Genomic DNA, 13,620 nt, shown 5'->3' with positions numbered 1-13,620 from the left:
ATAACGCAAACACAAGGAAATCTGCAGATGTATAACATATTGTTTTATTGAGAATGAAATGATGTTAAAAAGCCAAACATCAGCAAAGGATTTTAAAAAAAACACCAAATAACCAGAGTGCCGTGAATTTTGAATGCTTCCGTCATCTTCAGAGTCCTCCCAAACAGAGGGGCGGCGCTGCGGACACCGGTGTCGGGGCTCTGGGCTGGTGGCGGCCCATCTCTCCCTTGTTGTCAGTCGGGACTTCCTGGAGACGGCGGGAAGGGAGTGGAGGTGTCAGGCGATTTGAACACGCGGAAACTCGCTGGGTTTGACGGCGATAAGCGGGGACTGGAGCGTGTCAGTGGGCGTGGGCAGGGGGGCTGCTGGCGTTGAACGAGTGCGGAAGCGGCGCCTTTGAGAGCTGTCGGTGTGTTCCCTCGGGGGGCAGGAACAGGTGAAAACTGGCCCAGGTGGCAGGAGCGGCGGCGACAGCCGGTGTCACGGCAGAAACCGGGCAGGGCCAGGCCAGCGGATTGTAAACATAGAACCGAGGTTTCGCCACGTCACGGAAAGTCCTGCCAGCCGCTGCTCTCCACGTTCTTCCTGCGCCAGATTTGCCTTTACGTTGCATATGTTTCCCCTTCTAATTTGTTTTTTAAAAAAGTAACTTTGATTTTTCTTTTGGCATCCAGATATTGAGACGGTCTTAAAGAATCTTTTCTGGGTGTATATTTCGATTTTGCGAACAGCATTACCTGTAATCGAATTATCTAGTATTTAACACCTTATTGAACCAGAAGACCACTTAATTTTAAGTGTCGTAGATCAAAGCTGTAGGCGTCGTTGCTACAGTGTCAGTGTTATTCTAAGTGAGGATTTTGGGTGGGGTACCATCCTTTTTCTTTTATGCTAAGTCTTTTTTTCCTTTTGAGACGACAGTTTTTGAGAACCTGTACTATTTGCAACTAGTGCAGTTTATAATACAGGAGTCAAAATTTAACTTGGAGGAAAATTATATTTAGTTTTTTTTCCCCAATATGGACATGACTTGATAGGTAGCTCTTCCCCGTTGACATTTACTGATGGTCAACACTGATAATTTTCCCAGCAAAGTGAAAAGTAAACCAAAACAAGTCAGTTTTTTTCCCCAGTTTTGAGGTACGTTACCTCCTCTAAATAATTAAACATGACTGCTTCGAACTGGGGCCTCATCATGAACGTGGTGAACAGTATCGTGGGAGTCAGTGTACTCACCATGCCATTCTGCTTTAAACAGGTGAGTGGTGATTTGCTTAGCTGTGGCATACTTTTAGTATCTTGTATATTAACAATTTTGTTAAGTGTGAAAGACTCAATTTAAATTACATGATTGTACGTTTTAGCTAGGAAGTTGTGGTTGCTGCAGTATGGAAGTAATATGCAGTTTGGTTGTTGTCATTTACCTGTTCATCGTGAAATATTGACTCTTAAGGTTCCTCCGGTCACTGTAAGAATCTTAAGAGTCAATATTTGGAGAAGAGCAGGTAAATTTAGTGTCTTGGCTTTAACGTACAATATTGAAGTAGGTTAATGGATTATTTCTGCAATATTTATTGCAAAATATTATTTCCTCAAATTTTGCTTGGAAAAATGCACCTCAATGGTGTGCACAGAGTGTCAACATTTATCTTGGGCCCAACACATGCAATCACGATGAAGACATACCAGTGGCCATACTTCATTAAGAGTTTGAGGGAATTTGGTACGTCACCAAAGGCATATGTCTTTATTTGGTGGAGAGCATTCTGACTGGATGCATCACTGTCTGGTATGGAGGTTCCAATGCAGATGGTTGTAGACTTAGCCAACTCCAGCACAGGCACAACTCTGCTCACCATAGTGGATATCTTCAAGAGGTGGTACTTCAAGAAGGCAGCATCCATCACCTAGGCCCACACCATATGGAACATTTCCTCTTCCCATTACTCCTTTGTGGAGAAGGTTTAGGAGCTTGAAGACCCACACTCAAAGTTTTAGGAAATTCAGATTTCTGAATGATCCATGAACAATACCTCGCTTTGTCCATCTTTGCCATTTATCTCTCCCACCACCTTCATCCATTTCTCCAACATCCACCTCATCCCCTTCTCCTGCAAGATTAAAAGCTGTCCATTTTTTTCCATTTTTCATTATTACTGTAACTTTATGAAATAATAAATTTGTTGAAGTTACGCAATAAAAATCCTCTGTTTATTGTTAGTAGTGATGTTAGTATCTATAAACAGTATTATATTTATCAACAATAGCTGCTTGAACTAAATGGGAATAACTTGGTGTTTTCAAAGTTGCAAGTAAGTTATAGTAAAGGCTGATTTATACTTGTGTGTAATAGCTGGCGCCGTAGCTTGTGCAAGTGGGCTACGCTGTTGTGAGCATTTATACTTATGTGTCGGTGTGTCTGCGTCACGCTGCAATTCACCGCCAAAACGCTAGCTGGCGGTGGGGTTTCTATGCCACTGTGTTGAGTTTCTTCGTGTTGAAACTCAACACGAAGAAACTCAAACTTCGAACAGTGGCGACTGAAACTGAAGGAGGGTGAATTTTCTGTGCTTGTCCGGCCACTGAGAGACATGGATGAGGAAATGCATTTCAAATATTTTCGAATGTCGGCAGGTAGATTTGACTATTTGGTTCATCGTCTCCAACCATTAATATCGCATCAGTATACGCACGGTCTACTCAGAGACTGGCAATCACCATTTGAGTTTTAGCTTCAGGTGGAAGTCAACAGGCTGTAGCAGCTGGCTATAAACTGGTGTCAAGCACAGGGTCCTCCGTAATTTCGGAGATCTGTAAAGCTTTATGGGAAGCATTGCAGCCAGAGTTCCTTCCCTGCCCTTCAGTCACCCAGTGGGAAGCTATTGCAGCGTAGGAGGAAATGCGATGCTACCAAGTGGACCAATCACAGTTGTTGCGGTCTGTGTCGCTGCAATGCATGGTTACATTTTGGGAGAGGTTCGCGTTAAGCTACGGTGTCCATTTGGCGCACAAGTATAAATCGGCCTTAAGGAGGTCACTGCATTGATATTTTATCAATAGTTACACTTTTCTCCTCTTATCCATTCCTATAAAACTCTGTAAACACACATAAAATGTTGGAAGAACTCAGCAGGCCAGGCAGCATGTACTGGGCGGGGGGATGGGGGAGTACAGTTAACCTTTTGGACTGAGACCCTGCCAGAGCCTCAGCCTGAAATGCCAACTGTACTTTGCCCCTAGATGCTGCCTGGCCTGCCAAGTCCCCCAGCGTTTTGTGTGTGTTGCTTGGATTTCCAGCATCTGCAGACTTTCTCTTACAAAATTGTGATGAGTTACTATTTTTTTAAAGTTGATCGACATGTTGCTTGTGCGTGATGTAAAAGTGTTATTTGTACGTAGTCTTTTAAAATGTAGAAATATTCAAAAACAATTTTCTGGAAATGAATTGAAAGAAATGTGATTAGGAACCATAAGAGGGAATGTAACACTGTAATTAGTTTACAACCAAGTACCGAGCAGCAATAAGGTAGCAAAAGAATAGCAATTATATGCCAGTAAGGTTCAAATCCAAACTTTGTTTTTGAAGCTATTTGTACTCTTAGTTTGTGCTTGCAGCAAGCTCAAAGAAGCAAAGGAGGTGTTGTTCCTAATCTTGCTCCTGATATGGTGGGAAGAGGAAAGAATGGAGCTTTGTAGAGAAGGAAGGTGAAATTGTGAAGTGACAACACAGGACAGAAAATAGTGTGTGTTTTGGGGGAGGACGGGAGGTGGAATACTGCTTTGAGGTAAATTGCCACAAATTGCAAGGAGGCCCTGGTTCAAACTAGGCACTTGGTAACAACATTCACATAAAAAGGTGAGAAAGTGTGCAGGTGCTGGAAATCTAAGCAACACACGAAACGTGCTGGGGGAACTCAGCAGGACATGCAGCTTCTATGGAAAAGAGTAAATAGTCCATGTTTTGGGCCGAGGATCAGGCTTATTGTAATAAGTCATGAAGTTTGTTCTGTAGCAGCACCACAGTACAGAGATAACAAATTACTATAAGCCACAATAAAAATACAGTGCCAAAGAGGAATTGTGATGAACCGTTCATGGTTCGCTGACCATTCAGAAATCTGGTGGAAGAGGGGAAGAGCAGTCCCTAAAACATTGAATGAGGGTCTTCAGGCTCCTGTACCTCCTCCCTAATGGTAGTAATGAGAAGAGGGCATGTCCCGGATGGCAAGAGCCCTTTATGATGGATGCGGCTGCCTTTAGGCACTGCTTTTGGAAGATGTCCTCCGCAGCTTGTGCCCATGATGGAACTGCTGAATGTATAGATGACGACAAAATCTCAGCAAATCTATTGTTTGGTACTGAAAGTGTGTGGCTTCAGGTGTTGCTCTTGAAATTTGCTGTTTGCCTGCTTCTGTAGTTCATTGAAATGTTGAAGAAATGAATGCTGATGCAAATGAGTCGTAGTTTCAATGAGGAAGTTCTGTTTGGGACAATATTCTTGCTTGTGCAAGCACCACATTATTTAGTAATATTTTGCATTGGTGTGCTCAACCAGCAGTCTTATCACCTTGTGCAGCAACTTTACATGCGAACCGTCTATGAGGCATAATTATTATCTAAAAATTCATGCCTCATTTTGTTTTTGTAGTTTAACCATGAGACCAGTTTGCTGCTTTCCAACCATCTCCCGATTTCTGTAATTAAATTAAAACCTGAAGCAACACACACAAAATGCTGGAGGAGCTCAGCAGGTCAAGCAGCATCTATGGAAATGATTAAACAGTCAACCCTTCAGAACTAGAAAGGAAGTGGGAAGTTGCAGAATAAAAAGGTGGGGGGAGGGGAAGGAGGATAGCAGAAGGTTAAAAGTAAATTTTATTATCAAAGTACATTTATATCACCGCATACAACCCTGAGATTCATTTTCCTGTGGGCATACTTAGTAAATCTATGGAATAGATAAGAGATGAGAGTGGACCATAGGGGAAAAGGAAGGAGGAGGGGTCTTAGGGGAGTTATAGGCAGGTGAGAAGAGGTGAGAGGCTGGACTGAGGAATAGAAGAAGTCAGATCCCTTCCTCTCCAGCCCTTTGTACTTTGATAATGTAGGGTATAAGTACTTTGATAATAAAATTTACTTTGATCAGATTCCTTCCTGTCCAGCCCTTTACCTTTTTTCTACCCACCTGGCTTCACCTATCGCCTTCTAGCTATTCTCCTTCCCCTCCCCCACCCTTTTTATTACATCATCTTCCCTGTTCCTTTCCAACCCTAAAGAAGGGTCTCGGCCTAAAATGTCTTGTGTTTCTTCATTTCCATAAGTGCTGCCTGACCTGCTGAGTATCTCCAGCAATTTGTGTGTGTTGCTTTGGATTTCCAGTATCTACAGAATTTGTATTTATTGTATATTTGATATAGCTTTTCAAGAAAGGAATCGAGGGTTCCATTAGTTCTGAATGGCATCTTTCACAATTTGACCGAATTGGAACCTTGGATCTGTTCTCTGGTATAATGTTTATCATAGATGTGGCATCATTTGGTGTTTTATCCCCTTTTCATGTTGCCCATATGGCTGAAACTGACTATGTTCTAGGTGTGTCTTATGTTTTTATACCAAATTGCATTAAAATGTAATCCACTCATACAAATTTATTGAATAATCCAAATTTGCTTTACACAGAATTTCTATGTTATTATATATTTTAAGAGTAAAGCTGGTCTGGAAATATAATCAAGGTGCAGTAGCAACATTAACTTCTTTCATGTCTTGTAGATTTGGGTCATGTTTCATTCCACTATCTCTCTCAGACATCTTTTTTTATTGTTAGCGTAGTAGGTATTAAGAGTTGTATGATCCCTCATTGGTATTTCACAGACATTGTCTTGCCATCTGGCTTCAGCTCACATGACACACAGTATTTTACTGAAAAGTAATCTGTGTTCTTTGTATCCTTTGAAAGGGTAATTCTTACTGAAGAGTGTGGTACTAATGAGTTTCTGTTTTGTTAAACATAAGATTCTTGGTATTGGAGAGAATTGCATTTTTATTGTTTCTAATCCATTCCAGTTTAGTTCCCATTTGCCTTTTAGCTCCAAATTCAATACAGGATTTGTCCATGTCTGTAGTTTGTGTGTCTTTTAAAAGATTCATAAAGCTGTTAGGCTGTAGTGTCAGTGGCCAGCTTTTATGGTTGTGCTGCTGGGTAAAGTCATATTGGATAGGAAGTAGCAACAAGCATCATTGTAGATTTTTGTTTTTTTTAAACCAGGGGTTATTTTGATCAAGTTTTTTAAGATTGGTCAATTCAGTATGAGAGGTTTGCCCAAAAGCTGACTAAGATTTTTACCAAATTTAAAATTCTCTGATTGCTGCATCGAATGGCATCACTGTGTTAGGCAAATCTGGAGTTGTCTCTTTAATTGTTAAGCAGCACACATAAGATGCTGGAGGAACTCAGCAGGCCAGGAACCATCTCTATAGAAAAGAGTAACAATCGATGTTTTGGGCTCAAAATTTTCCTCGGGACTGCAGGGAAAAAAGACGAGGTCAGAGTAAGTTGGGGGGAGGGGAGGAAGAAATACAAGGTAGTAGGTGATAGGTGAAACCGGGAGAAGGGGAGTGTTGAAGTAAAGAGCTGGGAAGTCGATTGGTGAAACAGATAGAGGGCTGGAGAAAGATGGTCTGATAAGAGAGGACAGAAGGCCATGGAAGAAAGGGAAGGGGGAGGAGTACCAGAGTGAGGTGATGGGTAGGAAAGGAGATAAGGTGAGAAAGGGAAATAGAATGGGGAATAGTGAGGGAAGGCAGGGGACACCGGAAGTTTGAGAAAACGATGTTCATGCCATCAGGCTGGAGGCATAGAATATAAGATGTTGCTCCTCCAATCTTGAGTGTGGCATCACTGTGGCAGTAAAGGAGGCCATGGACTGAAATGTCAGAATGGGAGGTAGAATTAAAATGGGTGGCTATTGGGAGCTCCCTCTTTTTCTGGCAGACAGAGCATAGGTGCTTGGCTGGGTAGCTTCCATCCTGATGGCATGAATCCCATTCTCCTGTGCAGTTCTAGTCTTCTACCCACAAGAAAGGTATCAAGAAGATTGGAAGAAAACATAAATTTGTAAGGATGTTGTTGGGACTTGACTACTTAAGTTAAAGGGAAAGGTTGAATCAGTTAAGACTTCATTCCCTACATCAGGGGTTGCCAACCGACAAGAGTAGCAGTCAAATGCGTTGTTTACCCAAAAAGACTACAATGGCCATGAACAACAGGAATTCTGCAGATGCTGGAAATTCAAGCAACACACATAAAAGTTGCTGGTGAACACAGCAGGCCAGGCAGCATCTCTAGGAAGAGGTGCAGTCGACGTTTCAGGCCAAGACCCTTCGTCAGGACTAACTGAAGGAAGAGTGAGTAAGGGATTTGAAAGTTGGAGGGGGAGGGGGAGATCCAAAATGATAGGAGAAGACAGGAGGGGGAGGGATGGAGCCAAGAGCTGGACAGGTGATAGGCAAAAGGGATACGAGAGGATCATGGGACAGGAGGTCCGGGAAGAAAGACAAGGAGGTGGGGGGGGGACCCAGAGGATGGGCAAGGGGTATATTCAGAGGGACAGGGGGAGAAGAAGGAGAGTGAGAGAAAGAATGTGTGTATAAAAATAAGTAACAGATGGGGTACGAGGGGGAGGTGGGGCATTAGCGGAAGTTAGAGAAGTCGATGTTCATGCCATCAGGTTGGAGGCTACCCAGACGGAATATAAGGTGTTGTTCCTCCAACCTGAGTGTGGCTTCATCTTTACAGTAGAGGAGGCCGTGGATAGACATGTCAGAATGGGAATGGGATGTGGAATTAAAATGTGTGGCCACTGGGAGATCCTGCTTTCTCTGGCGGACAGAGCGTAGATGTTCAGCAAAGCAGTCTCCCAGTCTGCGTCGGGTCTTGCCAATATATAAAAGGCCACATCGGGAGCACCGGACGCAGTATATCACCCCAGCCGACTCACAGTTGAAGTGTTGCCTCACCTGGAAGGACTGTTTGGGGCCCTGAATGGTGGTAAGGGAGGAAGTGTAAGGGCATGTGTAGCACTTGTTCCGCTTACACGGATAAGTGCCAGGAGGGAGATCAGTGGGGAGGGATGGGGGGGACGAATGGACAAGGGAGTTGCATATGGAGCGATCCCTGCGGAATGCAGCGGGGGGGGGGGAGGGAAAGATGTGCTTAGTGGTGGGATCCCGTTGGAGGTGGCGGAAGTTACGGAGAATAATATGTTGGACCGGAGGCTGGTGGGGTGGTAGGTGAGGACCAGGGGAACCCTATTCCTAGTGGGGTGGCGGGAGGATGGAGTGAGAGCAGATGTACGTGAACTGGGGGAGATGTGTTTAAGAGCAGAGTTGATAGTGGAGGAAGGGAAGCCCCTTTCTTTAAAAAAGGAAGACATCTCCCTCGTCCTAGAATGAAAAGCCTCGTCCTGAGAGCAGATGCGGCAGAGACGGAGGAATTGTGAGAAGGGGATGGCGTTTTTGCAAGAGACAGGGTGAGAAGAGGAATAGTCCAGATAGCTGTGAGAGTCAGTAGGCTTATAGTAGACATCAGTGGATAAGCTGTCTCCGGAGACAGAGACAGAAAGATCTAGAAAGGGGAGGGAGGTGTCGGAAATGGACCAGGTAAACTTGAGGGCAGGTTGAAAGTTGGAGGCAAAGTTAATAAAGTCAACGAGCTCTGCATGCGTGCAGGAAGCAGCGCCAATGCAGTCGTCGATGTAGCGAAGGAAAAGTAGGGGACAGATACCAGAATAGGCACGGAACATAGATTGTTCCACAAACCCAACAAAAAGGCAGGCATAGCTAGGACCCATACGGGTGCCCATAGCTACATCTTTAGTTTGGAGGAAGTGGGAGGAGCCAAAGGAGAAATTATTAAGAGTAAGGACTAATTCCACGAGATGGAGGAGAATGGTGGTAGAGGGGAACTGATTAGGTCTGGAATCCAAAAAGAAGCGTAGAGCTTTGAGACCTTCCTGATGGGGGATGGAAGTATATAGGGACTGGATATCCATGGTGAAAATAAAGCGGTGGGGGCCAGGGAACTTAAAATCATCGAAAAGTTTAAGAACGTGACAAGTGTCACGAACATAAGTCGGAAGGGATTGAACAAGGGGGGATAAAACCATGTCGAGGTATGCAGAAACGAATTCGGTGGGGCAGGAGCAAGCTGAGACAATAGGTCTGCCAAGACAGGCAGGTTCGTGGATCTTGGGTAGGAGGTAGAAACGGGAAGTGCGAGGTGTGGGAACTATAAGGTTGGTAGCAGTGGATGGGAGATCCCCTGAGCGGATAAAGTCGGTGATGGTGTGGGAGACAATGGCCTGGTGCTCCTTAGTGGGGTCACGATCGAGGGGTAAATAAGAGGAGGTATCCGCGAGTTGTCGCTGTGCCTCGGCAAGGTAGAGGTCAGTACACCAGACTACAACAGCATCCCCCTTATCGGCGGGTTTAATAATAAGGTTAGGATTAGTGCGGAGGGAGTGGAGAGCAGAGCGTTCGGAAGGAGTGAGGTTGGAATGGGGGCAAGGTGCGGTGAAGTTGAGACAGTTGATGTCCCGTCGCCAATTTGCGATAAAGAGATCCAGAGCAGGCAGAAGACGGGGTGTCCATGAAGAAGAGGAGGGTTATTTACAATGGCCATGAAGCCTTGCGCGGGCACCAGTGCACATGCACGTCCCGTCCGCCCCCGCGAGCAAATCCTTTTTGGCGATTCTGTTCGTGGGGATGGGTGTTAATCACTACTGGAATATAGGCGATAAGTGGGTAATACACTCAATTTTGTTTCTAAAAGGGCTTATCTAACGAATTTAATATTAAACACACAGCGCATATTTTCCTCGCATGAATACAGTGATAAGTCAATTATCAGGGAGGACAGGGGAGCTTGAAGTGTTAAACGAACTTCCAGTAGAAGTGGTAGAGGCAGGTTCGATATTATCATTTAAAGAAAAATTGGATAGGTATATGGACAGGAAAGGAATGGAAGGTTATGGGCTGTGTGCAGGTCGGCGGGACTAGGTGAGAGTAACGTTCGGCAAGGACTAGAAGGGCCGAGATCGCCTGTTTCCGTGCTGTAATTGTTATAGGGTCACTTATAAGTCAATAGCATCATAACATTTTAAGTAACATTTGGATATTAAACACACAGCACATATTTTCCCCATATAAATATATAAAATCATTGCAACACACCAATATCGCGGAATCAGTGGGAGCCCTGGGTTTGTTTCCCTGCAACAACACGATCCTATCGAGGGGTGATGGAAGACAGCGATACTCGAAGGGGGTTCCTTATGTCCAGTCTATTCCGCAATTTAGTTTTCGTTGCATTCATTGCAGAAAGCTCCGCTTCGCAGAAAAATGTTGGAAATGAAAGCAACGTTTTCAGTGCTTTCGTAGCTATCTCAGGATACTTAGCCTTGACTTTGATCCAAAATGCCGACAGATATTATGTCAAACATACTTTTCACCCCGTCGTCATTTACAAGCTCGAGGAGTTGATCTCCTTCCCACCCTGACACGGATGACGCGCGGGTCACGACCTCGCGTGCGTAATGGCTGATCAGTGGCCGTGACAGGGAATGAGGAACGGTGCAGCTGAATCATATCGCTTCCCCGCGGCCCGGTAGTTGGGGACCGCTGCCCTAGAGCATAGGAGAATGAGGGGAGATTTGATAGAGATACATAAAATCATCAAGGGTATAGATAGGATAAATGCAAGCAGACTTTTTCCACTGAGGTTGGGTAAGACTAGAACTAGAGGTCATAGGTTAGGGGGTCAAAGGAAGAATTTAGGGGGAACCTGAGGGGGGAACATCGTCAACAGAGTGATGCGAGTGGAACGAACTGCCAGCAGAAGTGCTGTATGTGGGTTTGATTGTAACATTTGCACAAGTACATGGATGGGAGCCGTATGGAGGGCTGTGGTCCATGAGCGAGTTGATGGGACTAGGCAGAATAACAGTTCAGCATGGACTCGATGGGCCTATAGTCAGGTACTCTATAGCTCTGACTAGATGTGAGATTTGCATGAATATTTTGGTTACTGACCTTGAGATATCATGACTGCCGCAGAAACTTGTAGGATTTGATGGTTTAAAGATGAGCAGCTCTTTGGCTTATTTTTGTTGTTTAGGCAAAAAAGGCTGAAGTGGCAGCTCCAGGGCAAGCCTAAAGCAGTGTTTTGACTACTGCATATTTTTCTTATAGCCGCAAGTCCAGGACAGAAGTGCTCCCTCTGCCTCTTGCGATCCCTACCTTGTATCTCCGTAATTACTTGTTTTTGCTATGTTTCATTCTATCAATTCCCTGGAAAATGTGGGTGTAGATGTAGTAGAGATGTCCTATAACTGATCTGCTAAATATAATGAAACCTTGAATTGCTGTATCCATAGTGCTTAATGAACTGCCATTTTTATGAATGCCCATCTTGAAATTTTGCACTTTGGGGTTTTGTGAATTTTGTTGCTTCATTTTTATCTGTTTTTATGTTCATGCATTTGTTGCAGTGGAAGTTCATTAAAATGAAACATTAACTCTTTCTTCTCTCTTTTAATCTCCAGCTGCTCTGCAATATTTGTAATTCATCATTGGTTTTCCTTTTATTTCTTTCTGTCTAAAGAACAGGCATTCTTAACTAAAGGCCAAGAAAATCAGCTTCCTAGATTTCAAAACTCTGCTTTCATAATAGAACATAAGAAATTACTCAAGTAAATAAAATGCTAGGCAGATTAATAGCTCAGCATAGATAAGATGGTCCAAAGGGCCTGTTTCTATGCTGTTGTTCTTTATGACTCTATAACTTAGATGAATAGAACAAATGTCTTTATTTGATTTCAGATTTTTGGGAATTAAAATGAAATCCATCTTTAATAGTCCTGTGGACTAAGGACTACAGCTCAGTTACATACAATTATCTGATGTTTAGGTCACATTCAAAATGCTTTCAGCACAAGGCAGACAGGCAAACAGTTCAGAGTGGACTGAATTATTAATAACTGATTTAAAATTGTTAATGCATGCTCAGTAGGATCAATTCTTCTTTGGTTCATAAGCTCTCTGGTGATGTGTTCCTATTAAAATTGATGTCTTGTTTTTTTTAACCCTTAGTGTGGAATTGCACTGGGTGTTGTGCTGCTTCTCTTCTGCTCCTGGATGACTCACCAGTCCTGTATGTTCCTGGTGAAGGCAGCAAATACGAGCAAGCGGAGGACATATGCTGGTCTTGGTAAGTCGCATTTACGTGGTACCAGGAGATGTAATTTGTTAAATCTACAACGCAATCTTTACACAGCAACTTAAGCTATTGCATCTTTGTTGGAACGAGTGAAATTAATGTTCTCAACTTTGCAAAGCACTTTGAAACAATCATATTCAGTTGACATGCGCTCAGGTGAACTTCAGGAATTACCATTCTAAAGTCAACAGATTCCATACAGGTTTAAAAATGTGTAAGGAGACAGGAGGATGGGATTATTTGGTGGTGTTTGTAGTGAAAGCGACTTCGGCTGTTTCCTGGAGACATGAGACTGCAGAGTCTGGAATCCACAGCAAAAAAAACAATTTGCTGGAGTAGCCAAGTGGGTCTAGCAGTACCTGTGGGATGTAAAGCAGCCAACATGGTCAAAGATGCCACCAACCCACTTTGGGCATCCTTTTCTCTCCCTTCTCCCATTGGGTAGAAGATACAAAAAACTGAATCATGGTTTACCAGCCTCAAGGACAGCTTGTACACATTGTTGTAAGTGTATTGAATGATTCCTTCATACATTAAAGTGGACTTTTGACCTTGCAGTCTATTGAGTTATGATCTTGTACCTTATTTTCTACTTGTGTTTTCTCTGTAGCTAATAAACTTTTCTCAGGCTTCCAGCTGATTATATCAGCTGTATATCAATTATAACCGACGTTTCGATGACAAACTCTGCCATCTTCTTCAGGGATGATGCCTGGGCATGTCTAGTCAGGTGGTATTTATACCCCCGTAGTCCGTCCCTCCTGATGGGTTAGTCCTCATCCAATCAGGTTTCTGCTCTCCCACCTTGCTTACAGTCGAATTTCAGTTCTTACACAGAGCGCTCCTTCGTCTTTGTTAAAATTCTTATCTTCTAGTTTTATTTCAGTGGTTTTCTTTACCAGGCGGTCCCAAAAGCCATTGGCACGGCACAGTAGTTTGCCGTCAAAGTCAATCCTGTGGCCATTGCGAATGCAGTGTCCTCCTACCGCCGATTTCTCCAGATAACCTAAACGGATACACCTCCTGTGCTCCTTGATGTGCGTCCCCACTGTGCATCCTATATAGCCAATACGTACTGCTCTGCTTTCATAGGGAATTCAGTAAACGCCAGCTGTCCTGAGTCCCAGGTCACCTTTGAACCACAGGAGCTGTGATTTTAGCTTCCTTACAGGTTTGTGGATGGTATTAATTTGGTATTTCTTTAGCATCCTGGCAATCCATCCAGAAACTGTGGAAATAATGAGAATAAAGGCTACCACTAGCCGAGACATGCCCAGGCATCATCCTGAAGAAGATTGCAGAACTTGTCATCAAAACATTGGTTATAATAAATACCTGTGACC

General features: G+C 43.7%; 1 protein-coding gene across 2 annotated transcripts in view; it reads left to right on the top strand.

Annotated features, from left to right (window-relative positions):
- Nucleotides 1-207: 207 nt before the first annotated feature.
- slc38a10 (solute carrier family 38 member 10) overlaps nt 208-13,620 on the top strand; it is a 122,280-nt gene continuing 108,867 nt past the window's right edge. For both annotated transcript variants that reach the window (XM_072242045.1, XM_072242044.1), the window contains exons 1-2: nt 208-1,258; nt 12,151-12,268. In XM_072242045.1, coding sequence (XP_072098146.1) covers nt 1,169-1,258; nt 12,151-12,268 — 208 coding nt within the window. In that variant the 5' untranslated portion in view covers nt 208-1,168. The remainder of the gene's footprint in view (nt 1,259-12,150; nt 12,269-13,620) is intronic.

The sequence above is a fragment of the Mobula birostris genome, chromosome 24 (assembly GCF_030028105.1).
Source record: "Mobula birostris isolate sMobBir1 chromosome 24, sMobBir1.hap1, whole genome shotgun sequence".
NCBI classification, from domain to species: domain Eukaryota; kingdom Metazoa; phylum Chordata; class Chondrichthyes; order Myliobatiformes; family Myliobatidae; genus Mobula; species Mobula birostris.
Note: the sequence above shows the minus strand (reverse complement) of the source record. Positions and strands in the feature narration are given on the sequence as shown.